The sequence below is a fragment of the Aedes aegypti genome, chromosome 1, assembly GCF_002204515.2.
Source record: "Aedes aegypti strain LVP_AGWG chromosome 1, AaegL5.0 Primary Assembly, whole genome shotgun sequence".
NCBI lineage: Eukaryota > Metazoa > Arthropoda > Insecta > Diptera > Culicidae > Aedes > Aedes aegypti.
Genome location: NC_035107.1, coordinates 111965117 through 111992035, shown reverse-complemented (window position 1 = coordinate 111992035; position 26919 = coordinate 111965117). Strand labels below are relative to the sequence as shown.

Sequence of the window (26919 nt, the reverse complement as noted above, 5' to 3'; positions counted from 1 at the left end):
CCTTTATTTTTCCCATCAGCATCCGCATATAGTAGCTCTCAACCTTCCGCGGTTATTAATCGGTTTCTTTCTCTGTCTTTTTGTCTAATTTCAGCAGAACCGCAGATGCAAGCGCCACGCTTCACAACGCAGCCATCTTCGTCCGGGTCGATGGTGAACGAAGGCCGAACCAAGATTCTCCAGTGTCATGCTCTAGGTGAGTTCTCGGGCCAACATATGGAAGTATTACTCGCAAACGATCGAGCCAATCGGAATAGCAATTTCGCTTTCAACATTAGTAACAGACTTCAATTGACTGCTAATGAAACATAATGTTTACGAGCGCTCCTGTAGGTAGCAGGGAAAGTAATCCCCGAGTAACATCATACATTCGTTTCCAATGGCAGAATGTCTTTTGCAGACGTATTGCACTACGTGAAACGCAATATGTACAGAAAAAAATGAAAAGCAAAATGAAAATATAGTAACTCTTGCCACCTTCTTTGGAAATAACTTTGAAAACGCCGATCCAAAGTATTTGAACCTGTGATAGGAAATTATTCTGACCCGTACATGGTTACCAAGCGAGATTTCTTAAAACTTCTTTGAAGACATCACTTTAATCCAATGCACCGTTTTTTGTGTTATATCTTTTTATATTATGAAAAATCCTTTTGTTTGATATGTTCCTTTCAAGATTGGGGAATTTTGCAAAATTTTGATGGAAACTTGAAAATGACTTTTTTGCATTTTGAGCTGAAAATGTTCTATGCGACTGTGTAAGTCTACCGATCAACTTCCTTCCGTTCGTCAGCCGTGTGCAGTCTTCTTCAGTCGTCTACACGTGTGTTCGACAAGCCCTCAACCGTGCAACGGCTCAGCAGAACTCCGCAACTGCGTTGCCTTCCAGGCCATTCTAATGGAGACAAATGTGTCGCTGTTAGGTTTTTCCCACTTCCCGTCTTGTGTGTGTGTGTGTGGTTGATGCCGTTCGCTTGCTTATGCTTCCGGATTGCTACGGAACTCCGAAACGAAATCTAATCCCGGTCGGTTGGTCGTGCTGCATCTAACCCACAGGCGACACGCTTTCACTCAAAACATATAAAGTGCGGTTTTCCTTCGGAGCTGCCACCACTATGTCGTCATTCTTCAAGGTTTGTTTTTTATTGTTGAGTTGACTTGACTTTGCGGTTTGATTCTACCATGGCGCGTACCTCTGTAAAATAATGTGTCGTAAAATGGGGTAACTTCGATAGATTGTAAAAGAAAAGTATTACGGCTATCTGTGCCCTATTTTGGGATATTCTGACTTAAAGATTTTTTTTTCATATAATGTATAACCCTCTAATACCCACATTTTTATTTTCGATCTAAACATCATTTTTTGTTATCTAAAATCGTTCTAATCACGTTTTGGACAATGATTTATTTTTATTCGCGAATTTGTGAATTTTTGTTTTTGATTTTTATAATTTTTATTTTTGAACATCCCTATCCTTTTTCATTTTTTCTTGAAGCCTCTTCTGGTTACTGATTTTTGGCAAAAATAGAAATTTAAATTTTCGCAATACTTTTGAAAATATTGAATTTTTAATTTTTTTCTGGAACTTATTTTATTTTCCGTGTAACTAACGGAAAAACAGGTTTGATGTTATTTTTATACCACCAGGTTCTTCTTCTATGACTGATTAATTGTAGAAAATTATAAAAGGTGCCTTTTTTGTATTACACTGTAAATGAACCCCAGGCATTTGTAGGTTACAAAAGAATACAATTTTTCAAACATGTTTCAAAAATACAAAAAAGTCTCAAAAGTCATAAAAATGTTTCCTTATATGCGTAATCTGAACCAAGATTTAAGCCAAAAATAAAATCATTGTTATTTTCGAGCTACGAAAAATTACACAAAATTCCAAAGTGTACCCCGTCTAAAGGCGGGGTTGGGTATTAGAGGGATAAGATACTATCTTCTATATCTTCTATCTATATATCTAACGGGCTAACGGATTTGGAAAATTCTTCCATAGTTATGTTCCTGAAGTGTTCCGACGTGTTTGTGTATATAAAAAGCAAAGGATATTTAACGGAAAATTGAAAAAAAAAAAAACAGGAGTGAACGGAACATCCATTTTGCACGAGGCGTTCCATGGCGTTCTTCAACAGCCTACTTGATGGCAAGACGAAGTTCTATATAAATCTATATAAATAAAAATGGAGTTGTGTTTGTATGTCACGAAATGGCTTGCTAACGGACTATCGGATTTTGAAATTTTTCATTTTGATATGATCCTGAAGTGTTCCGACGTGTTTGTGTGTATAAAAGCTCAGGATGTCCACCGGGAAAGTTATAAAAAACGAGAGTGAACGGAGCTGCCAGTTTTGTATGAGACGTTACTTACTTTTACTTTTGCTGGCTCTACGTCCTTCAAGACCTGCGCCACAATGTTACGCCAACTAACTCAGTCCATGGCTGCTATCCTCCAATTTCTTGATCGCCCCACACTTCCAAGATTTTGCTCCACTTGGTCAAACCACCTAGCTCGTTGCGCTCCTCTTCGTCTTGTACCGGCCGGATTTGAGGTGAACACCATTTCTCACAACGTGTCCCGCCCATCGTACCCTTCCAGCTTTGGCGACTTTCTGGATACTGGGTTCACCGTAGAGTTGCGCAAGCTCGTGGTTCATTCTTCTCCTCCATACGCCGTTCTCACATACTCCAACGAAGATCGTCCTAAGCACATGTCGTTCAAAAACTCCTAGCGCTTGCAGGTCCTCTTCGAGCATTGTCCACGTCTCATGCCCGTAGAGGACTACCGGTCTTATTAGCGTCTTTTACATGGTACACTTAGTACGGAAGTAAAGTTTACCAGACCGCAAGATCTTGTGGAGTCCGTAGTAAGCACGACTTCCGGCAATTATACGTCTTCGAATTTCTCTGCTGTAGTTGTTATCCGACGTTATCAATGATCCGAGGTAGGCAAATTCGTCCACCACCTCGAACTCATCCCCGTCGATCATCACGCGTCTGCCAATGCGAGCTCTATATCGCGCTCGGTTCCTCCAGACAAAAGATATTTCGTCTTCGACGTGTTTCCCTTCATTCCAACCCGATCTGCATCACGTTTCAGCCTGGTATACTGTTCAGAAACCACCTGAAACGTTCTTCCGACAACGTCCACGTCGTCAGCAAAGCAGATGAACTGGCTGGACTTATTGAAGATCGTGCCCCGCATGTTGAAGCCCGCCCGTTTCATAACACCTTCTAGCGCAATATTGAACAGGAGGCAGGAAAGACCATCGCCTTGTCGAAGTCCTTTGCGTGTTTCAAACGGGTCCGATAATGCACCCGATATCTTCACACAGCAATGTACACTTTCCATCGTTGCCTTGATCAGTCTAGTCAGTTTCCCGGGAAAACCATTCTCGTCCATAATCTTCCATAGCTCTTCGCGGTCGATGGTATCATAGGCCGCTTTGAAAACGATGAATAGGTGGTGCGTAGGGACTTGATATTTGCGACATTTTTGGAGGATCTGTCGCAACATAAAAATTTGGTCTGTCGTCGATCGCCCGTCCACAAAACCGGCTTGATAAGTTCCCACAAATCTGCTTGCCAGTGGCGATAGACGGCGGAAGATGATCTGGTAAAGCATTTTATAGGCTGCGTTAAGAATGGCGATCGCTCGATAGTTCTCACATTCTAACTTGTCACCTTTTTTGTATATTGGGTACATTCTTCCCTCCTTTCACTCCTCCGGTAGCTGTTCTGTATCCCAGATCCTGGCTATCAATCGGTGCAGACAAGTGGCCAACCTGTCCGGGCCCATTTTAATAAGTTCCGCTCCAATACCACCCAGACAACCAGAATGCACGTATAATGAAATCATCTTTTGCATTATGCGATGCTTATATGTCAAATGTTTCACGTATAAGATGTCGTGAAAAGGCCTTATACGTACAAAAGTGGAGGCGATATACGTGCATGTTATATATGATGAAACATAGCATTCAATGCGAGTGTGTAGATTTTATTGCGAACTAATCTATACTCTTATGCGACTTAATTTATGATAACAAAATTTATTTGACAGCTGCTACGGATTGATCCGAATTACTATGTACGAGTATACGGAACGAAACGAAATGCACATATGAACTCGTAAAATAGCGTTTTATGCGAGAAAAATCATCGATGAAACGATTTCAACCACCATTTAATGCGGATGTGATGCAATTTGTATGAGTAAACGACTTTGTTCGTAAACTGTTATGCGACTTCTGGTTGTCTGGGCATTCTTTCCAGCTGCTTTGTTGTTCTTGAGCTGTTTGATAGCATCCTTAACTTCGCCTATTGTGGGAGTTGGCACATCTCCCTCATCCTTATCCCGGCACATTCCGGTTCGCGGCACAAAGCCAACTCTTCCAGGCCGCACTTTTTATCCCGGAATAGATGGGTTTGCTGTCTTCGCTTCTGTTTGTATCGTTCCAAGATTTGACGGGTGCCTTGTTGCAGCATCATCGCCCGCGCTGCATTCTTCTCGTCCAAAACCGTCTGACACTCCTCGTTGAACCAACCCTTCCGTCGATTTCCTTCCACAAACTCAATGGCACCTTCCACTGCGTTGTTAATGGCTGCTTTGAGATTACTCCAGCAGTCCTCAAGAGGGGCTTCGGTGAGCTCTCCCTCTTCCGGCAACGCTGCTTCAAGGCTTTGCGCGTAATCAGTTGCGACTTCGAGTAGCTTGAGTCGTTCCAGATTGTACCGTGGCGGGCGTCGGTACCGAATGTTGTTCACAACGGAGAGTCTCTGGGGCACTTTAACCGTCACTAGGTAGTGGTCCGAATCGATGTTTGCGCCGCGATAGGTTCTGACGTCGATAATGTCCGAGAAGTGTCTTCCATCAATCAAAACGTGGTCGATTTGCGATTCAGTCTGTTGGGGTGATCTCCAGGTGTACCGATACGGGAGGCTGTGCTGAAAGTAGGTACTACGTATGGCCATGTTTTTGGAGGCGGCGAAATCAATCAGTCTAAGGTCGTTTTCGTTCGTAAGCTGGTGAGCGCTGAACTTCCCTATAATCGGTCTAAATTCCTCCTCCTGGCCAACCTGTGCGTTGAGATCTCCGATAACGATTTTGACATCATGGCTTGGGCAGCCGTCGTATTCACGTTCCAGCTGCGCATAGAAAGCGTCCTTATCGCCATCGGCACTTGCTAGGTGAGGGCTGTGCACGTTGATTATGCTGATATTGAAGAAATTAAGCTTATTTTTTTTCAAATTAACTGGAGACTAAAATTTATTTTTAAATTGATACCAAAATAAATTACAGAATTCATATTTCAAGTATGAAATATTTCACTTATAGTCTGCACTGTCTTAAAGCTTATGATTAAACGTTTTTATTGAGCATGAGGGTGAAAACACAAATCTGGTGTAAGTTTAAGTTACCCTTCAGCAGTTCTGATAATTTTTAACATATAAAAGGGGTGGTCGAGTCATATTTCCGCCATTTCGTATAGTGCACATCAAAAAGCATTCTTACGACTTAAAAACTTGTTTATTTTTGCAAAAACTTGCTGAGTTTCTAGTTAGAGCTATTTGAATAATTTGATATTTTACATATATTTTAACGATAATGTTCGATAATCTCACAACTCACGCTTGAGATTTTTCATGCGTGAGTTGCCAATCATGCAACTCAGCAGTCAAAAAATGGTTCCGGGTCATTTGGCCGAATGCCATTTGGCCGAATGCCGTTTGGCCGAACGCCATTTGGCCGAAAGGGTCATTTGGCCGAACGCCATTTGGCCGAATGCCGTTTGGCCGAAATTGAAAACAAAAGTGAACTACAGTTAGCATGAATTTATTATGAATTTCAAAGAACTTATTCAGCTTATTCATAAAAATAGGAAATATCATCATTGATATGCATAAGCTTTTTAGTGTTAGTTTAAGAAACAGTCAGAGCTGAAAGAAGAACATCCTAAATGTAAGCAGTTGTTCAATGCTATGCTAGTGGTAATAGCCACCAACAGATGTTTTGGCATCGCGTTTGAACTTTTGACAGTAACTGAAACAGTTTAAAACTTATTCGTCCTTCTGCTGGATCGGCTTGCTTCGATCCCTCGAATCGTACTAAGTAATATATGTCATAGTTCTGACATCAACAAGTCTTGGCTTCTTTTTTTCACAACGGAGAAACAGTGTACTTCTTTGACGTAAGTGTCCACCGAGTCGTTTATTGCTATATTCAAGAAACGGTGCAGTGTTCAGTTCCCAAATTGTAATTTTAATCTTGGAGGAGAATGACATCTCATCTACACTCTTAAAAATAATGAAAATCACTCCGGACGTAATTCGCATTATGACTGAATGGCACATTATGTAAGTGATGAAATGACGTTAAAATGGGTTCTGAAAGATGTATCGAAAGAAAAATGTAATTTTACATGATGAAGGACATGAAAACGATGCCGCTATGATTGACATTTCCCAAATCAGACACCATCGTATTTAAAATGAGACACAAATTCACGTCATTTGGCTCGCTTCTTTTATTGTGCTCTGCAAGATAAATCCACGTAATGCGATTATCTGAAAATGTCGATATGCCGTCGCAGTGATAATGAAAATCACCAAATGTTTCAGATTTAGCAAATTTGAAACATTTGTGTCCTTGAAGCACGAAAAAATCCAAGCCTACTTGAATTTTGACGTTGCGTTTGAATTGCGCGCATATCTTCTGCGCGTTACCGCCGCCGCTGGATGTGGATTTAATATAAGCGCCGCAATATGTGTGTAAGTTAACCCTTGAGCTAAAAAAATATGTTTTGAAAAGAACGTATTTTAAGCTTTAATTAAATTAATTATGAAAAATATTTCCCTCTTGAAAGAACAGCCTATGAACAAAAGAAGGACAAATCTCTTATGAAAATTAAAATGAGTGCAATGCATATAATAATTTATTTCACCAGTACAACAACAAAGAATTGTCGATGATTTAAAGAAGGAAAAATTCCCAATTAAAATATAAGGTCAGTCATTGCCGATAGTAATGGAACCAGTATAACTAGAAAGAATAGCCTATGTTTGAAAGAAGGAAAAAATTCTGATGAAATCATTAAAAACACTCGAAACCTTATTACACCATTGGTAATCAAGTGGCGAATCAATCATCACCTCAGAGTTTTAACGTGAAGTGTGGAGTTCACAACTTCGTCCTGAATAAAAGGGTCGATGTTATCATTCTCTTGGAGCTCTTATATAGTGACAAACATGACGTCCCGTCACATCATAAAAATCAACAAATTAATTAGCTTATCAGTTGTTAGGTCACACTTATGAATCCTACACATCAGCGTTGTAGCAATTTGATTTTTTTGTTCATGATTCGGCCAAACGGCATTCGGCCAAATGACCCTTTCGGCCAAATGGCATTCGGCCAAATGGCGTTCGGCCAAACGGCATTCGGCCAAACGGCGTTCGGCCAAATGGCCGGACACCCAAAAAATCATGGATGAGTTGGCTCACCTTTTTGACTCATTGTCTCGTATTTCCACAGTTTACTCAAACACGGCAATTATTTCTTTTTAGTCTGTTAAAATCATATTAATCCTTTCTAACGTAAACAACAACATTCGGGTTTCTCGAGTTTTTGTCGGGTTTTGCGACTGAATCATTTTTTACGGTTTGAGTTGATTGAGTTGATTTTGCATCAAAATCTCAAGCGTGAGATTTGCGAAGCAGATCTCTAATGAGTTTGCTCTCACGGGAGAGCGTATTGATTGAGATTTTGAGTATGAGTCTATCAACACTGATACTAAGTTCATCCAAAATACATTAATCAAATCTTCACACATGAAACTCGTTCAAATATAAACAAAATTTAAATTCTCGACCAGATTTTACTGCATATTCAATAAAGAAAAAATGCGCAGTTTTAAAAAGTCACGTAATAAGTGAATAGTCTCTTCTGAAACAATACAAACACTAAATATTGATTAACTCTTCTTCAACCAGGGGGGTGAAAACTTACGCCAACTACCAAGGGTCCAGAAAAAGTTGGAAGTGCAACTTTGAAAATGTCTGTCGTTTTCGAAGCGATTTTCAAAAATTGATTCTACCCCATTAATGTGATTCGGGGGAATGGGGTAGAATCGTCTACGATTTAAGTGTAGTGGACATGTTTGAACAGAATTATATTTTTTTTTATAGCACCCAAAATTTCATTCACTTAAAATGTTACGTAAAACCCAATTTTTTGACCCGTTTACCTGTAACTTAAGATTCAAAGCGTTGACATAAAGTTTTTTTTTACATGAAATTGATTATGAAAGCAAGTGAACAACAACACATGAAAGCAAGTGAAAAAATATGAATTTCCTATAACACTTAAAACTTATTTTGCCCAGAAAACCATACAAAAACGTAATTTATGAGTGATTTTTTTATCTGCAAATTCAAACTAAAGGCTTTTGAGTTTTGATTACAATCACAATTTCTTTTACCTAAAATATTACAAAAAAAGACTTATATTTTGGACACGTTGGCCTGTAACTCAAAATTAAATGTGATGACATATGGTTTTTCACCATAAAATTGATTGTTGCTGTCAAATGAAAACCGAAAAAAAATAATTTTCGATAACACTCGAAATTTATTTTACCCAGAAAACCACACATAGCTTATTTGTTTGTAAATCAAAATTAAAGGCTATGACTTGAAGTTTTTTGGACATGAATTTACTTGTCAAGTGAATATGTTTGAGTAGAAAAAAAAACTTTGATAACACTCAAAATTGTTTTTAACCTAGAAAACAGGGTTGTGAGCCTAGTGGCCGTGCGGTTAGTGTCGTCAGGCATTTCAGCACATCGTGTCATGGGGTGTGGGCTCGATTCTCGCTTCAGTCATTGAAACTTTTCGTCTGGAATGTTTCTCGGCTGTGCCACTGAAGCATGCTTGTCGGTTGTCTAGTGTTAAGTTACAGTCTGTGTAGCTAAATGGCTGAAGACGGTGTCCATGTCTTTTTTTTAAACTTATGTCCTGAATGTCTTCTTTTATAAACAAAAACTCAATGCGTCTACCCAGAGTTGTTAGGCAAAAAGCACTTCCTTGTTTTTTGAAAAACGATTTTTTTTTTCACAAATTCAACAATAAAACAATATTGTCTGTTTCATGGCCAACAAAACGCGCCGCCAACTTTCAAACAGGCCGAAAAAATCGTCACCAGCCAACGAATCAAAGGAGGTGATTTGCCGTTATGTTGGTAAGACTGGTGAAACGTCAAAATTGCAGCGTCTGGGGCTGGCGACGATTTTGTCGACGATTTCACTGTCTACGATTACAAATCGTCGCGTTCGATAAAGTTCGAAATTTAATATTGTAAATTTTGAACTTTAGCGAAATTTAGAACTAAGCGAAAATGTAGTTTTTTTGGCAAGAATTTACTTGTAGAAGTCAAGTGAACATGTTTGAGCATAAATTGAAATTTTTAATCACTCTCAAAACTTCTTTTACTTAAAATATCTCGAAAACCCCTATTTTTGGACCCGTTTGTCTGTAACTCAAAACTCAAAGCGATGACATATTTTTTCGACATTGAAGTGATTGTGAAAGTCAAGTGAACATGTACGAGTAAAAATATGAGTTTCCGATAACCCTCAAAACTTATTTTACCCAGAAAACCACACAAAAACGTAATTACTGAGCTTGTTTGTCTGTAAATTAAAACTGAAGGCTATGACATGTAGTTTTTTCGGCATGAATTTACATGTAGAAGTCAAGTGTAGAAGTAACATAAATGTATATCACTTTTGAAAGATGGCTGTACTCCTTTCGAATTTATAATTTTTTAAGATCATTTCTGAATAAATGATGAACGATTTTAAAATAGGGCTCAATGGGATTTTCCAAATGGATTCATTTCAAGAAAAACCTACGGAAAATTCTTTTAAATTTCCTTATAATGATATGCACACATTTTCAATGATTCATCCACAAATATTCATCATGATTTTTTGGCGTTTTCTCTAGGTTTACTACCTGTTTAAATAAGCTTCTCTGAGAACTATGCTGAATTGCGATTATTTCAGAGCCTCCTGAAGCCAAATTTATAGGCAAAACTCCCACAACTAATTTGATATTTGAGTCATTAAAAATAACTTGAATCGTGGATTACGCCTCAATGTAGTCGATTCCCTAAGGAATTCCTATATTATTTATAGTAATTCGTTAATTTTGTTGAACTGAATAATCTCATGAAAGTTTCAACAACAGAATCGTTTTCGGCGATTTCATTTTGAGTAAGAACAGCATTTTGCTTGCTTATATCGTTTGCAGAACTCATGTGAGCCATGAATCTTCGGTGGTGTCATACATCATCATAAAAATCATTGTTATTAAAAGTTGTAAAATTTACCCATGAACAATGCTAAAGTTTCACAAAAATACCAATTTTTGATTACCCCGCTGATCAGTAATATCCCGGATTTTTAATATTTGATTTTTTTTTAGTATCAATTAATGAAGTTCTGACATTTAGTGTTATACTTAGAATATTTATTGTAGTGTTGTATTGTGTTGCTTGGAGGGTCTTGTTCCGGGAATCCCGGGATAAAAATCCCGGAAAATCCCGGGATCTTCTTCTTCTTTCTTCTTTCTGGCGTTACGTCCCAACTGGGACAAAGCCTGCTTCTCAGCTTAGTGTTCTTATAAGCACTTCCACAGTTATTAACTAAGAGCTTTCTATGCCAATTGACCATTTTTGCATGTGTATATCGTGTGGCAGGTACGAAGATACTCTATGCCCTGGGGAATCGAGAAAATTTCCAACCCGAAAAGTTCCTCGACCGGTGGGATTCGAACCCACGACCCTCAGCTTGGTCTTGCTGAATAGCTGCGCGTTTACCGCTACGGCTATCTGGGCCCTATCCCGGGATCTAAAAAATCCCGAATCCCGGGATATTTTTGAAAATCCCGGGATTTCCCGAAACTGCATGTTGAACTAGAAAATACTGTTGTATTATTTTATTATAATGGCACAAAACAAGCTGCATGTTTTTTTGGTGACTGTTGTTGCAAGAGTGTATTTTAGTTATTGTTTTTAGCTTACTCAATAAGCGTTTTTATTGAGGTTTAAGGCCACTTATGCTTGTACTTTTTTTATGGTATGTCAGTAACGTAATGTTCAATAAACTTTAGTAGGTTTTTCTACAGTTGGTTCCGTTTGTCAAAAAATGCTTTTGTAGTTGAATTTTTCATCATATTAAAATTTTATCGAGGCCATTTTATCTTACCGTTTTAATTTGCCCTGTGTACCTTATACTTTTGCAGGACTAACATGCCTGTAGCTGTAATGCTAATAATTTAAAAGCATGACGAATCCATATGACATCAGAATGTAAATAATTTTGGTTAAATTTGAGAGTGATTGGTATCACCATCACCTATACCTTATGTAACACTTCTGAATTTCGTTTCAAATTATCTTTAATAAATCCATGAGCATTTATGAAACATAATTTGAAACGAAATTCAAAAGTGATGCATAAGGAACTTCAGATAGGTGAAATATTGATGAATTAAATCTAATAAAACATTGTTTTTGCCTATTATAATTCGACCTTCCTTTCAAAAACAGGTTCGGTTATTATGAAACTGCTCTATAAAACTAAACATTGCTTCAATGCCCGCTCCGGCCGTTCTATAGTCGTTTTGGAAGCATTTAATTTTTGGAAATTCCGGGATTTTTAAAAATTAAATCCCGAATCCCGGGATTTTTTCGAGTCCGGGAAACAAGACCCTCTAGTTTTGCTTAACTGTTTAACAGAAAATTTTGTTGTTTTATTGTAGTTGAACCCGCACTACCATTACACTGCGGAACACGTTTTTGTGTCAAGCATTAAAATACCGCTATTGACTTAATTAAGGGTTGCTGAATCCATTGCCGTTTTCAAAAATATCCTAGCACGTCTAGTTTTTCAGACATTGGCTGTTGAAAATGCTAAAATCGAATTTTTTGTCAACTTTCATGCAAGTTTGTCAGCTTGTATGGAAATTTATTTCCTTAATGCTTAATCAACAAGTTCATAATACTTCCAATGCTCAAAAGTTATTTTTTAACTATTTAGAAGTATTTAGTATTGTATTTTGCCATATAAAAGAAACGAAAAATTATGTATGGAGACTGCAAGCATGTCGAAAAAGTCAATTTAATCTAAATTTAATCGTGCAATTTCAACCAAATTATATCTGAAATGGAAGTTAAAGTCCTTTTTGTATGCTTGGTGAATTAGATCACAAAAGTTTGATATATCATACTCTAAATTGCATGCAAACATCAATGAAAACAGTGTTTTACGCAAGTTTGGCGACCTGTACCTAAAAATTGTGACGTGCTGGAACATTTCTGAGAACGGCATCAGATTCAGCGACCCCAAATCTACTAGAGACACATAATTTGGTTTTTGAGATACGCAAAAATGTCATCTTTGTTATCAATGACACCCCGTATTACGGTACCCACTGTGTGTCCTCTGGTCACACAAAGTAGTGATGTGTTGGGGTTGAAAAGCCATCCATCCAGCCTTGGTCGGCTCGACCATCAGCGCTAGTGGGTGAATCTGATGGGGAGGTGTGTCACTGAAAAAGCTTCTGATATAGAATGTGTCGTTGGAGTTCCAACACAATAACCACCTAACACAAAGTCTGGTTCAGTAGACACGATACTCGAGGTATAGCCACAGGGAGTTGTGTGGTGTGGTTGTGTGTTTCAAACAGAAAGCCAGACAATATTGTAGGTTTTTATCGTGGTTTAGGCGATAAAAAGAGTTATGGTGTTGAAGACGCATTAGTTTAGTATACCAAAGAGGGTGAGAGATTGCACAGTGAGAGTGAATTTGGGGCTTAAAAGTGAAGTTAATTACGAATATTCTGTTATTTTTTCTACACCCGTCTAATCAAACGGGAGATACAAATTACAGTCCGTTTTCTAATACTTCTTGCACATGCAATTTGAATCTTCAATAATATTTAATATACAACACGGCCAAAGAAAAAAAAAATCATAAAAAAGGTCGAAACCCTTTCAAACGAAACATCTTTTCAAACATTCACCCACATTCCACAACCCTGAGCCGTAGACTAAAGACGACGTGCCAGATCTGAAAACACTTCTAAGAATTGTTTCTAGCCTGTGGGAAATGAGTGCAAATTGAGCTTACGTCTGGACCACACGACGGTCGCGCATTCTCATCTCCCTGTTACCCCTACTGCCTTCCATGTTTACGTACTTTGTAACGTCTCTAGGCTAGGCTAGGATGCCTTTTCACTGAACAAGAAGAAACGATACGAACGACACGAGGAGACAAATAGCACTTGGGTGATGGTATCATACCTAAATAGAATCTATAGGATGTGTTTTTGCCCGACCACTGGGTCACAACAAAAATGTATCACAAATTTCAATAAAATGTGTTACAAATAACAAATTTTGTTTCATTTTAATCAAAAACGCTCAGAATTGATTGAGTTTATAATAATACAACACATAAAAAAAAATATCACAACAAAAACATAACCATAATCACAAAACAAGATTTTTTGTTATATTTTTTTAACAACAATTGTTATAATTTTAACATTGCATTTGTAAGCATGTTGTAAATTACATTTCAAGTAATGGACAGTTACACACTTTGAAATTATATTGTTATTTTGTAACATATTTGGTTTCAATTTTTTTAACGTAAAGAACATTTTGTTATGATATTTTGTTATTTAAACTACTAACCAGCCGAAACTATAACATATTTTGTTAGAAAAATGTTCTAACTCAAAGTAACAAATTCTGATAAAGTTCTGTTGCAATCCACTAATCGGGCGTCGCTTCTTGCGGTTTGCGCTCCATCCCAGTCGTCTAGACCGGAGGACACGTAGCGAGCCTAGAAATCGAAACAGAACAGAACCAAAGCAAAACATTATGTTTTATGCATGGTTTCATTAACGGTACTCAATAGCTCAACTCTCCGGGAACTGCCGTATGCGGCCCCCGGAATGATGCATCAAGTGCTAACTAGTTTCTTGCAATAATGGAATCGAAGCAGTAGAAAAAAGATGCGAAGTGGAAAGTGTTAATGAATATGACCAGCCCTGGGATAGTGATGCATAGAAAAGTTTAACATCATACCATGTGGTGAATTATGTTACTTTGTAGAGGGACTGATGACAGTTATCTCTGTACATAGTTTTGAAAATTCCAGGGCTGACGATGGTCCAGAAATATAAAGGACCATCCATAAATGACGTAACTTTTTCTGCTACTGAAACAAATCTTCTGAGACAAACAAAACATTGGTAAGCAGGATCTTTTTGGGGAAAGTTGTCTTTTTGATACTCATCAGTTATAATTAATTGTTGTAGGATAATTTCTAAGATTCCCGGTCGGTCAAGGTTTGTTTCGTAATAAAAATTTCCTTGATTTTCCTTGACTTTCCTGGACATAGAGTATCATCGTACCTGCCACACGATAAACGAATGCGAAAATGGCAACTTTGGCAAAGAAAGCTCTCAGGTAATAACTGTAGAAGTGCTCATTGAACACTAACCTGAGAAGCCAAGGAGAAGAAGAAGTTAAAATCCACATGAGAATTTTTCTAATTTCTAATTCTTTCAATGAATTTTGTCAAATATTATTTCACACAAACACGTTGCAGCCCACTGTGGAAGAATCATATCAATCCGTCAACTCGTTATCAAGCGATCTCTTGAAATACAAACACCATTCCATTTTGATTAATAAAGATAGATAGATAGATAGCTAATGCTTTGTCCACTTGTAGGGACTCCTCTCTCCCCCTCGTCACACATAGTTTGTGAACCTTCCTCCTGTTTCCCTATAATGCCACGCCATTTATGGATGACCCCTAAACTATTTTTTTTGTTACATCAACCCTGAGGATTTCATCAAGTTAATCTTCAGAGGAACCGCAATTAACTGGGAGTTGATGCTGTTCTTTCGCCACACGAAAAATTTCAATCGATTCGATTGTTCCTTCACTTCTGGTTAGTCAATCACCAAGCCGTTCTATATAAGCTGGTTAAAATAACAAAAACGCGTATCTGATTGATGATTTAATTTCCCCCTGCCTTCGCGCGCATTTTGCGTTCCCTAACACTTGGACTTGGCGCGGTTCAGATTTGCCAAACCCAAATGAGCCATGTCCAATGCGTTGCTGTGACCAACCAAGACGAGTGGACGAGACGGGATCATCATAAACAAAACTAATGGCGGTTGTTTTTTTTTGCGTTTATAAGAAGTCATTCGCGTTTCTCGGAATCGAAGATCAGTGGTACTATAATCTTCAATCAGTGAGCATTATTGTATTCGCTGTGCACAGTGGGGATTGAGGGCTTCGGAGATCATATTGTTTTTTGGCTTGATTCCAGATATGTCTGGTGGATTTTAAATCATTGCCATCGTAAGTGAGTCAATGACCTGTTTGAGTGAATCTTTCAGTGATTTCGACAAATTTACTTCTATATTTGGGTACAGGAAATTATTTACTGGAAATCTCCACGTGAAGTATTTCTTTTTGTAAAAGTGTATTGAGAGTCAATTAAAATTCAAAATTCTTCAAAAAAGCTAAAATGTTTTTTAAAGTTCAATTTTTTTGGTTAAACTTACGTGAAAAGAATTTGGTAGGATGAATTAACATATTTTCGTCATAGTACCAGCATTTGTCACCCTGAGTTATACACTTTTTATTCTTCATTATTGATATCATTTCAAACATAACATAAATTATTCAGATCAGAACTTTTAAAGATGAATCCTCTTAATCGTTCAATCAGACAAAAAAAACACTTTTTGATTAAACATAACCCAGCCTAAACATATAAAGCATTTGTCATGACAATCTTCTATTGTTTGCCGGGGTTTGCCTTGAAATATTCATAATTTTTTTCGACACTAGTCGACCCGATATACTTGGTTTTGTCAAGCAGTAGGCTGTTTGATAATGCGAAACCAAACTCATCTAAAAACTGTCAGTTTTCCCGTGATGTTCAAAGATTGTTGGACACACAAACACGTAGGAACACTCCAAGAACCTAACTGTGAAAGAATCACGTTTTGCTCTAATGTTTCAACATTGTTCTTAGGATTTTCTTTTAATAAACTGTTACATACCATGACCTCACAGTTATGGATCAAATAGTGTGGTGTCCAACCTATAAAAATCAATAAAACGACATGGCAAACGTAAAATTGTAATTTAAAAGCACGAATTGAATCGTTTCAAATTGGAACTTCGGTTAGTAAACTGTTTTGAGTGTAATATTTACATAGGATCGCATAAAAACTAAAAATTGTATCGGTTTCTGAAAACCATATTATGGATCAATTTTCATATTATGGATCAAATTATGACATATTACGGATCAGTGTGCAAAATCCGGAGATTTTCAACTCAATGCATCTGTATTGCATGATTTGGCGAAAGTTAACAATGTGTCACATATTACTGCAAAAAAAAATAACATTGTTAGAGCTGGAAACAAGAGTAAAATGCCATTTTTTGTGACACTGAATTGTAGTAACTGAGACATGTACTGTTTTCGTTCCACGCCAAGTTTTCCACCCATTTTTGACTGCTAAAAATTAAATTTCCAAACCTTGATGTTTTATTGGTTTTATCCTTAGTGCTATTGTATGAAAATGTCGAATCCAATGCTTAAAATGGTAGAAATCGACATTCTTTGGAAGTGATCCATAACCGTGGTAAACAATCATTTCCTGGTCCATATTATGGATCACTAGTTAGAAGTGCTAATATTCGGTATTTAGAATCAACAATCAAGAAAAATGTTTTCCAAAGATGAATTCATACTAAATCGAAGCGAATGAGCATGTTTTATGCAATAACATTTGAATTTTACCACCTGTGGGAGCTTATGAATGCTGACGGCACTTCTTACAGAAAACGACCATATAATGATTGCTGTGTGGTACCAACTAAAAATTTGTCAAATACACCGTTATTTAGCGGTTGAATGTTGTGCTTAACATTAAAAATGGTAGAAGACAAATAGTATAACATGGGAAAAATATGTTTTACGTCAACGTTTATGTTTTGAGCGAGTTATCCGATGTTGAACGCCAAAGTGATCCGTCACTGTGGGTGATCCGTAACTGTGTGGGCATGGTACATTTTAAACATTTGTTACATTTGGCTAAAATGCCTCAACGTAATTTTTTTTGGTTTCTAATATGAGTTGATTTTTATCTTTAATTTTATTGAACGAATTCAGGATATTGGTTTATGTGCGAATATTTTAAATTTTATACATTTAATGATATTTCTCACTCTTTCCAAATAAGTTTCCCAACAATTTTCAAACATGTTCTTTTCTTTGGAAATACTTTCTTAATACTGAATAACTTGATTCTCAAGTGCACTGGTGAATTGTTGAAAGTGCCTTCTGCTCACGATTCAAAGACGAATAAACAGTATACGATCGTCATCTAAAATAACGAAGTTCACTACGATACGGTTAAGAAACATTTCTAGAAGAAGAAAAACAAGTTGGGCTATCAGGTTGGTTGAATCTTCAAGTTATAAAATATTACCATCAGTGAAGTTTTCACAACTTTGTTATTTTTAAACCAATTTTAAATCTACTTATTTGATACTTGATGGGCAACAATTCCTTGCTATTGCGTTGAATCTACGCCGAATGAAGGAGCCTCCTCCATTGTACCCGGTCCTGTTCCAATCGCTTCCAGTCGCCCTGAACGTTAAGCGACCTGAAATCCTCCTCAACTCCATCTGGTGCGCGGTCTTCCACAGAGGCGACGGCCTCTCCCTGGTTTTCTGCTGAATATTAGTTTAGCTTGACGTTCTTCCGAGATATATGCCCAGCCCACCGCAGCCTGTCGTGTTTTATACGACAATATCCATTTCTTAATAGACTTGGTATAACACGTGATTCTTGCGACGTCGCCACATGCCATTTTCCAATTTACCGCCAAGTATTGTTCGCAGCACTTTACGTTTGAAGACCCCACAAGCTCTCCGATCGATCTCTTTCAACGTACAAGATTCGTGGCCGTACAGAGCTACCGAAAGAATTAGTGTCTTGTACAACGCGAGTTTGGTCTCCGTATGTAAGCTGCGGGGCAGCTGGTTACGAAGTCCGTAAAAAGCCCGACTCGCAGCTGCAATATGCCATTTTACCTCGCGGGTAACATCATTATCGCAAGTCACTAGAGTTCCAAGGTACACAAATTCTTTTACTACTTCAAACTATCACCACCACTACAAACATCACCTAAGGGCCCACGGTGTCTACCAGTGACCATGTACTTTGTCTTTGTGGTATTAATCATGAGTCCAATTCGCGTTGTCTACTTTTTAAAATGCACGTATGCCTCTTCCACGGCTCGGCGATCAATTCCAATTATGTCGATATCGTCCCCAATAATATGATAATATTGCCATTCCTATGCACGCAAGCTCTTACTATTGCTCCTTCTAACGCTATGTTGAACAATAGGTTTGAAAGTGCATCGCCCTGCTTCAATCCGGATCCACAGCTGGACCATCGTTGTCGATGTTTATTCTGTTCGCCGATGCTCTATCGTTCCCTCCATTCAGTAACGTTTTGAAGTGCTCTTTCCACATGGCAACCACCATCGTTTTATCTGTCAGTAAATTACCTTCACGGTCGTTGCACGTGACGGGAGACGGCTCTGACTTTCTCCGCAAGCCATTGACAGTTTCGTAGAATCGCCGCATATCGTTCTGTTCCATACAGTTTTGCGCCTCGGCTATCACATTCTCATCATACTCTTTTTTTTCCTGCAATGTATTCGCTTTTCGGCTGATCTGGCCACGTTCTTCTCATCCGTCACCCTCTGGCACTCCTCGTCGAACCATCCGCTTCTGGGTCATCTTCGAGCAGTACCTATCACTTCTCAATCACTTCTCGCGCTGTTTCACTCACCACTCCATGGATTGTTGAGGTTTTCGTTCACATTGATCTCACTTCTCCGCTCGTCCAGCTTTTGACCCCTGAAACTCCTAACATTGATGACATTGGAGAAATGTCGGCCATACAACAGAATATGGTCTATCACCAATTGGATGCCTCCAGGTGTGCTTCCGAGTATCCTTGCGTGCAAAGTAGGTGCTGCTATTTTAAAGCTACGATTGATTAAATTTGTAAAAAGTTTTACCAAAAAGAAAACAAATTTGAATGAATTTTTATCACGTTCGGACGATTTAGAGTATAAATCGAAGTGTTCGGGTTGATACGGATGCCAATTAAAGTAAAAATATCAACGAAAACTAAGATTTTAGAAAACCACGTTCGAAAATTAGAACTGACGCAACTTTTAGCTTGAGAGACTTGAGGTTTTTCAGTGAAGTGAATATCGTTATGATATGATGTCAAAACTGGTACCTTCATATTTCTTTTTGAATGGGTTACAATCTTTGATGGATATATTTTCGGTAATGCAATGAAAAATGTTTTAGCATGATGTTCATTTTACCATTAAACGGCTTCATAAATTGGTGGAATAGGATGGTGATGGACAGTAAAAGCAAGTATAATGACAGCATTATATGTTAAGAAAATTTGTCATGAACACGTGTTGACCACGATTGTTTTAGTAGTTGTTGTGCTTGTAAGAATTTTTAAACATATCAATCGGATTGTGTGATTAAAGAATTTTGAAGGTCTTACATTCCTGAAATTGTTTTCCAATTATCTCATGAACATAAACTGGCTGATCTATAATTTTTTATGAAACAATTGGTGCGTGATTATTTTAGGTACGTCTGGAGGTGTTTTAGTTCGAGTTTTTAGATAAAACAGAGAAACATTGTGTAAAACCCGAGACGGCAATTTCAACAAACTGTTAAGAATAGTTTTGGCATTGTTATTTTTTTTTTTGCTAGTCGTACACTGAATAGTGTCTAAAGCTCTAAACTAGATAGAGGACGTAATACTTCTGAAGTAGTTTATCAGACGTTATACCAATAAATCAGCCAGAAATTATTCAATTAGTTTTTTAGGAACATTATTGTTTGAAACTCCACCAGTAAGTTCAAAACCTTTCCCTTACCTCTTAAGTTCACATGCATCCGCAAACTGAGGTCAATTATTGTCTTGTTTAGGGATATCCTGTTATTTAACATATTCTGAATCTACGGTAATAATTGAACCAGTTTTAATTTTTTTTGTGCTACGTAACTATTTTTGAAACGTGTTTGAAATTAGTATGGAGATTACTTTTGAATCAACCCTCGACAATTTTTGCTTCGCAATGAGCTGTCATTAGGTGAGTAAATAAAAAACCTAATTTAGTACTATACCATTTCACAGTGTTGATAGACTCACACTCAAATCTCAATCAATACGCTCTCCCGTGAGAGCAAACTCATTAGAGATCTGCTTTGGAAATCTCACGCTTGAGATTTTAATACAAAATCACTCAATCAACTCAAACCGTAAAAAATGATTCAGTCACATAATCCGTGAATATTGAAACCCGAATGTTCTTTTTGAGCGATTTTTTGCATGAAAAATAACACTTGCTTTTCATGCGTCTCCAGAGTGATTTCTTCCTCAGTTAAGTGAACCTGAAAGTGGATTGTGGCTGTTCAGTCGAGAATCAGAGATCAATTGGTGAGCTCATTTCATTCTTTTATTTGAAATCTGTAAAAAATATTTGACTGCACGTTTAATCGTAACAACGGTGGGATATAAATATGATTCTTCAACAAACTGTAAATAGTTCGTCACTGTGAGTGTCGGCATAAACTCTTATTCATAAATTATTTATGTTTTACACATTTTTTTTTCAACACGCCCCTTTCCTCTTATTTTTATTTTTTCATTTGAAAAAAACTGAATGGTTTGACACTATAAGTGCTGGCATAAGAGCGTTCTGTGATGGTCCACTCAAACTTTTTTTTTCTTTTCAATTGTTCATTCATTTCATTCAATATGACAACACATGCTTTCGTCCTGACATGAATATTGTAGGAATATTGCGTTTAGCTATTTGTTCAACAAACTTTGAATGGTTCGTCACTTTAAGTGTCGACATTATTATCTTCTATTAGGGACCGTCCATAAATGACGTAGCATTTTAGGGGGAGGGGGGAGTTTAAGATGTTGTGACGGGCCATGTATTAGATATAGGAAAATAGGCTACGATGGGGGAGAGGGGTATCAAAAATATGCCAAAAAATGCTACGTCATTTATGGACGTTCCCTTAGGAAATTTTTCATATCAATTGAAAATATTATATTGACAAGTGTTCGATAACACCAAAGAGCGAAGCGAAATGTGTTTCTGTGCTCACTTTTTATCCACCACTGCACACAACGGGGACGGCACTACCAGGTAAGTTCTTTCTTCTTCTCTTTCTTTTATTTTAGGTTCTTGGCACTAGCAGAGTTCACAGGTAAGTTACTTTTATTTCTTTTACTAACTGCACTACTCAAAACTAATTTTCTTTGCTTTTCAAACTAACTATTACTATATTTCACTTCTACTAATATTTCAAATTCACTCTACTCGATACGAAAGTTCTTCTGTTTGTTGATGTCCACTCCTTCGCTGATGATGACGGCAGGCGTCGTGTTGTCGAATAAATAAGAGAGCGAGAACGTGTATCATTCGGCTTTTATACATGGGTTACTCCATCTTTTCTCGGTTGCCGGAAGACTGAAATCGCACCTTTCCGAAGGGAGCCATGATGATCAACATAAAAAGGCTGGTGCTAACGAACGATGACTAGTCACCCACAGATGGCGTGGCGATGCAATTTTCGTATGCGAACATGCTGGCCCCTTCAGAAATCACATTTCTGACAGCCGATTTTGATGACAACTGATGACAGATTTCTTCTCGGCGTTCGCTTCTGGTGACGTTGCTCTCGGTTGGTGATGATGTTGACGAGCTCAGTTACAGGATGTAAACAAAAAAAAAGAGACCCGGTAGCGGGTTAAGATAATTTTATGATTAATGGACAGGTTCTTACCTTGTCCTTTTCACTAAAGGACCTTGAAAATTTTCGTTTTAGGAATCCGGATGTGACCCATCAGCGGACGGACGATTATGGCCAGAAGGATGGTGCATGACGACGGCATTATCAATTCCGCTTGCTGTGGTTGATGTGCATTCAGTGTTGGGCACACCATTTGTTTCCTCTGATGATTGCGGGGGCGGAATAGGCAACAAGCAAATCTTTGAGATCGGACGAGTGTATTGCCCAGTGGATGTTTGGATGGTTACCACACGGATGATTCCATCGGATCCGGGATGCGTGTCGACGATTCTCGCAGTGGGCCAGGACATCGGCGGAGTATTCTCATCTTTCAGAAGGACGAGTTGATTTCGTTGAATGGAAATCGGTGGATTGTACCATTTCGTCCGCGGTTGCAGTTCGCTTAAATATTCGAGATGCCACCGTTTCCAAATCAGTTGGAACAGTTTTTGTATTTGTTGATACTGCCGCAGACGGTTGAGAGGAATTTCGGTCACGTCGGTGTCAGGAACAGCCTTCAGTGCGGACCCAACGAGAAAGTGACCTGGTGTGAGGAGCTCACAGTCGGACGGATCATCGCTGAGCGGTATGATAGGACGCGAGTTAAGGCAACATTCGATTTGCGTCAACAATGTCTCCATGTCATCCGCTGCCAGGGTGTTATTGCCAAGTACACGGATAAAATGTTTTTGCGCGGAACGAATAGCAGCCTCCCATAGGCCACCAAAGTGGGAACCTTTCGGTGGATTAAAGTGCCAGCGGATCCCGTTTTTGGCACACTCTTGAGCGATGGATTGTTGATGCGTATTACTGTCGACTAAACTTCGAAGTTCGTTTGCTGCTCCGAGGAAATTACGACCATTATCGCTGTAAAGGTCGCTGCATAGGCCTCTCCGTGAGACGAATCGCCGTAATGCTTGCAGAAACTTGGCAGTGCTAAGATCAATAACCAGCTCTAAATGTACTGCGCGAGTGGAGAAGCAGACAAAAACTGCTACGTAGGCCTTGCCAGGAGATGCTCGACGGTGAACAGGCTTTATGGTAATGGGACCCCAGTAGTCAATGCCGGTCACGGAAAATGGTCGAGAAGCAGTGACACGGGGGGTTGGCAATTCGGCCATAAACTGCTCAAGGAGTTGTGGTTGTGCTCTAGTGCAAGTGACACAGTTGCGAACAACGGATCTGGCCAGGTTTCTGGCCCCTGTGATCCAATACCTTAGGCGTAAAACGGTAATCAGTAGTTGTGGGGCTGCATGTAAATGACGTTCGTGGAGTGTTCGCACGAGCAATTTAGATAGGGTATGTGAAGCAGGGAGGATAAGTTGATGCTTGCTATCAAATGGTTGAAGCGAATGTTTGAGACGACCTCCGATGCGCATTACCTGATCGTCAGACAGGAATGGGTGGAACCAGCGTAAACGGGACTTGATGGATACTTGTTTCGACTTTTCAAGCTGCTTCCATTCTTCAGAGAACGTTTCTCGTTGCACTTCACGAATCACGATCAACTCTGCTGCTTTCGTCTCTTCTGTTGTGACGTAGATCGTGTTGCTATTTCGTTTATTACTGATTGGTGTTCGACGACAATTTTGAATGAAGCGCAGACAGTAGGCGATTACTCTCAATAGGCGGTCGTAGTTAGAGAATTTTGACGTAAGCTGATCCATAAATGTGGGTTCTGGAGTTGCCGCATATGAAATTTTCGATCGTTTTTTAGCTTCTGTTAGTGCCTCAGCGCAAAGAGCCGAATCTGGGTGATCGAATGGCCATGAAGTTTGTGCAAGTTGCAACCACTTTGGCCCTTGCCACCAGAGTTTGTTTTCAAGAATATTTTCTGCCGTTATACCGCGAGACAATAAATCTGCGGGATTTTCTTGTCCAGAAACATGATTCCAGGAACAGTTCTGAGTCGCGTGTTGAATTTTGGATACACGGTTTGCGACGAAAGTGGTCCAAGTTGATGGTGTCGCTTTCAGCCAACTGATGACTGTCATTGAATCGACCCAGAAGAAAACAGCCCCTGAGAGCTCTAATGATTGAGACACTTTCAAGTACAATTCAGCAGCAAGGAGTGCCCCACAGAGCTCGAGTCGAGGAATGCTCTGTTGTTTTAATGGTGCTACTCTAGACTTTGCTGTAAGAAGAGCTACCTTGAATTTACCAGATACGTCTGCAGTTCGAATATAACAGCATGCACCATATGCCTGCTGAGAAGCGTCAGAGAAAAAGTGGTATTGTATGTATGCAGGTTGGACTGTTAGTACAAATCGATTGATTCGTAGGCTGTTAAGGCGCGGCAGATCTGACATGTAAGTGTACCATCGTTCTTTCAATTGAAGTGGTAGCTCTTCGTCCCAACTCCAAGGCTTGCCGTTGTCATCCGTCAATGTCCACAATGCCTGCATGAATATTTTTGCCGATATAACAACTGGACCTAGTAGACCGAGGGGATCAAAAAGCCGTGCTATTTGTGAAAGAGCGATTCTCTTAGTTAGCTGTTGTGTGGACGACTCACTAGGGATTTGGATTTTATATTTCAATTGGTCTGAACCAGGTTCCCAATGTAAACCAAGAGATTTGATTGTTTGGTTGCGATCCAAATCAACCGAAGTTTGTAAGGCTCGATTTTCAGTAGCTAAATCTTCTAGTACAGCTTCTTCATTAGATGCCCACTTACGGAGTTGAAATCCTCCTTTAGAGAGAAGTGCTTCAAGCTGGTGGCGTAGTTGAATAGCTTCTTTGACGCTTCTTGCTCCCGAAAAAAGATCGTCTACATAGAAGTCGTTTCGTAAAACTTTCGCTGCCTCTGGAAAATGTTGCTGTTCATCGTTGGCTAGTTGTAATAGAACCCTTGTGGCGAGGAAAGGGGCACTTGCAGTGCCATAGGTTACCGTCTGCAATTCATAGGTGTTGAGAGGCTGATCGGGTGACTTCCTCCATACGATTCGTTGGAGCGTAGTATCGCGCTCATCAACAAGAACTTGTCGATACATTTGTTTAGCATCGGCGATGATCATGACTCGGTGTGTCCTAGAGCGCATAATTATAGACCGGATATCCTGTTGCACGGTCGGTCCTACCATAAGTGCATCATTGAGCGATGGGCCTTCAGCAGTCTTGCATGATGCGTCGAATACGACTCGCAGTTTTGTCGTAGTGCTTTCCTCTCGAATAACAGCGTGGTGTGGCATGTGATAACAAGGCGATGGAGGAGATTGGTAATCGTACACTTGTCTCATGTGGCCCAAGGCAAGGTACTCATCAATGAATGCTGTATATTGATCCGAAAGCTCCGAGTTGCAACCAAGACGACCTTCCAGCATGTGGAATCGTCGGACAGCAGTGCGACGATTGTCACCGAGTTGATTGAGAATGTGTTCCTTCACAGGTAAACGAACGATGTATCTACCAGAGTCTATGAATGGAGAGTTGCGCGAAGAGTGAAACCAAATCTACCTATCGAACTGTCAAACCGTCTACCTATCGAGCAGACCAGCAAAACAGATAGGGGCTATTTTCGAAGACGAAGAAGAACAACCATTCAAAGAAGTCTCTTCGCGCAACTCTCCATTCATAGACTCTGGTATCTACCTTCTGCGTTGCGTTTCACGTTGCGACGAAAGTTTTCTTCGCAAGCTGTTTCTTCGATGGAATAGTTTGTACTGCTATTATCTTCTTCAATTGTCCAAAATCGTTCGATGATCTGGTGTACTTCGGCAACCGTAGCGATATTTGCAACAATTGCAGGCTTTGAGACTCCTATTTGTGGCGTCTTACCCGAAACTAGCCAACCGAAGACGGAATTGGTAATTGTTGGAAACGATTCTCCCAGCTGAATGTGGCCAGACACTTTAAACAGGTCGAAGAAGATTTCAGCGCCGATAATTATGTCGACCGGTTTTGGCTCATGGAAAAAGGGATCAGCAAGTTGAACTTCAGGAGGTATTTTCCAATTGGACACATCGAACGAAGCGGACGGAAGATCAATAGTGACTTTGGGTAGCACTAAAAATTCGGCAGTGGTGCAGAAGTTGGTGACTCTCGAGCGAATCGACGCTTTAATTTTGTACCGTGCGTATGTTGTTGATTGCCCAATGCCAGAAATGGGAACGGATATTTTAATTCGTTGAGCTTTCACAAGCTGTGAGAGAGATTCGGTAATAAAGCAGCATTCACTACCAGAATCGAGAAGCGCCCTTGCAGTATGCTCATTGCCACAATTATCAACCAATTTAACGATGGCAGTGGCTAGCAATACGCTTCGAGTTTGCCCAGCTGTAGCGTAACTAGTGGGTGCAATGGAGGTTGCGGAAATCGACGGCTTGGGTAATTCACGAGATACAAAGGAAGAATCAAACGCCGGTTGAGTTGATTCGGTTGCTCTGGAGTGCACAGCAGCAGGATTCTCTGAAGTACACAGTTGGGTGTGGTGATGCCCCTTACATTTTCGACAGGTGCTTGATGACGAACAGTCCCGAGCTTGATGTCCCTTTCGTAGACAGTTGCGGCAGAGTTGGTGGCGACGAACTTCCTTCTCTTTAGCTCCTACTTCCAGTTTTGAAAAGGTCTGACACAGGTACAATGGATGATGTTCAGAGCACACGACGCATTTTCGGCTAGATTGAACTTGATTGGCTCCATGGCTAGTAACGAAACGCTGAATAGGCTTTTTTGTATGCTGATTAGATGAAGAAGCATCGACGATCTTCCCTTGAAGCGTTTGTAGAACGTTTACTCTTCGCTGAATAAAGGACGTTAGGTCTTTGAACATGACTTCGGGTTTGGCGGACGAAAATTCCTCCCAGTCTCGTCGAGTAGTGGGATCTAAGCGGACACTAAGCATGCGAATGAGTATAATATCCCAAAATTCAGTCTTTT

At 39.3% G+C, this 26919-nt stretch overlaps 1 protein-coding gene across 5 annotated transcripts in view; it reads left to right on the top strand.

Moving 5' to 3' along the window:
- LOC5570700 (protein sidekick) overlaps positions 1 to 26919 on the top strand; it is a 318723-nt gene that overhangs the window by 244736 nt on the left and 47068 nt on the right. For all 5 annotated transcript variants that reach the window (XM_021845453.1, XM_021845449.1, XM_021845439.1 and 2 more), the window contains exon 3: positions 95 to 196. In XM_021845453.1, the coding sequence (XP_021701145.1) occupies positions 95 to 196 (102 nt within the window). The remainder of the gene's footprint in view (positions 1 to 94; positions 197 to 26919) is intronic.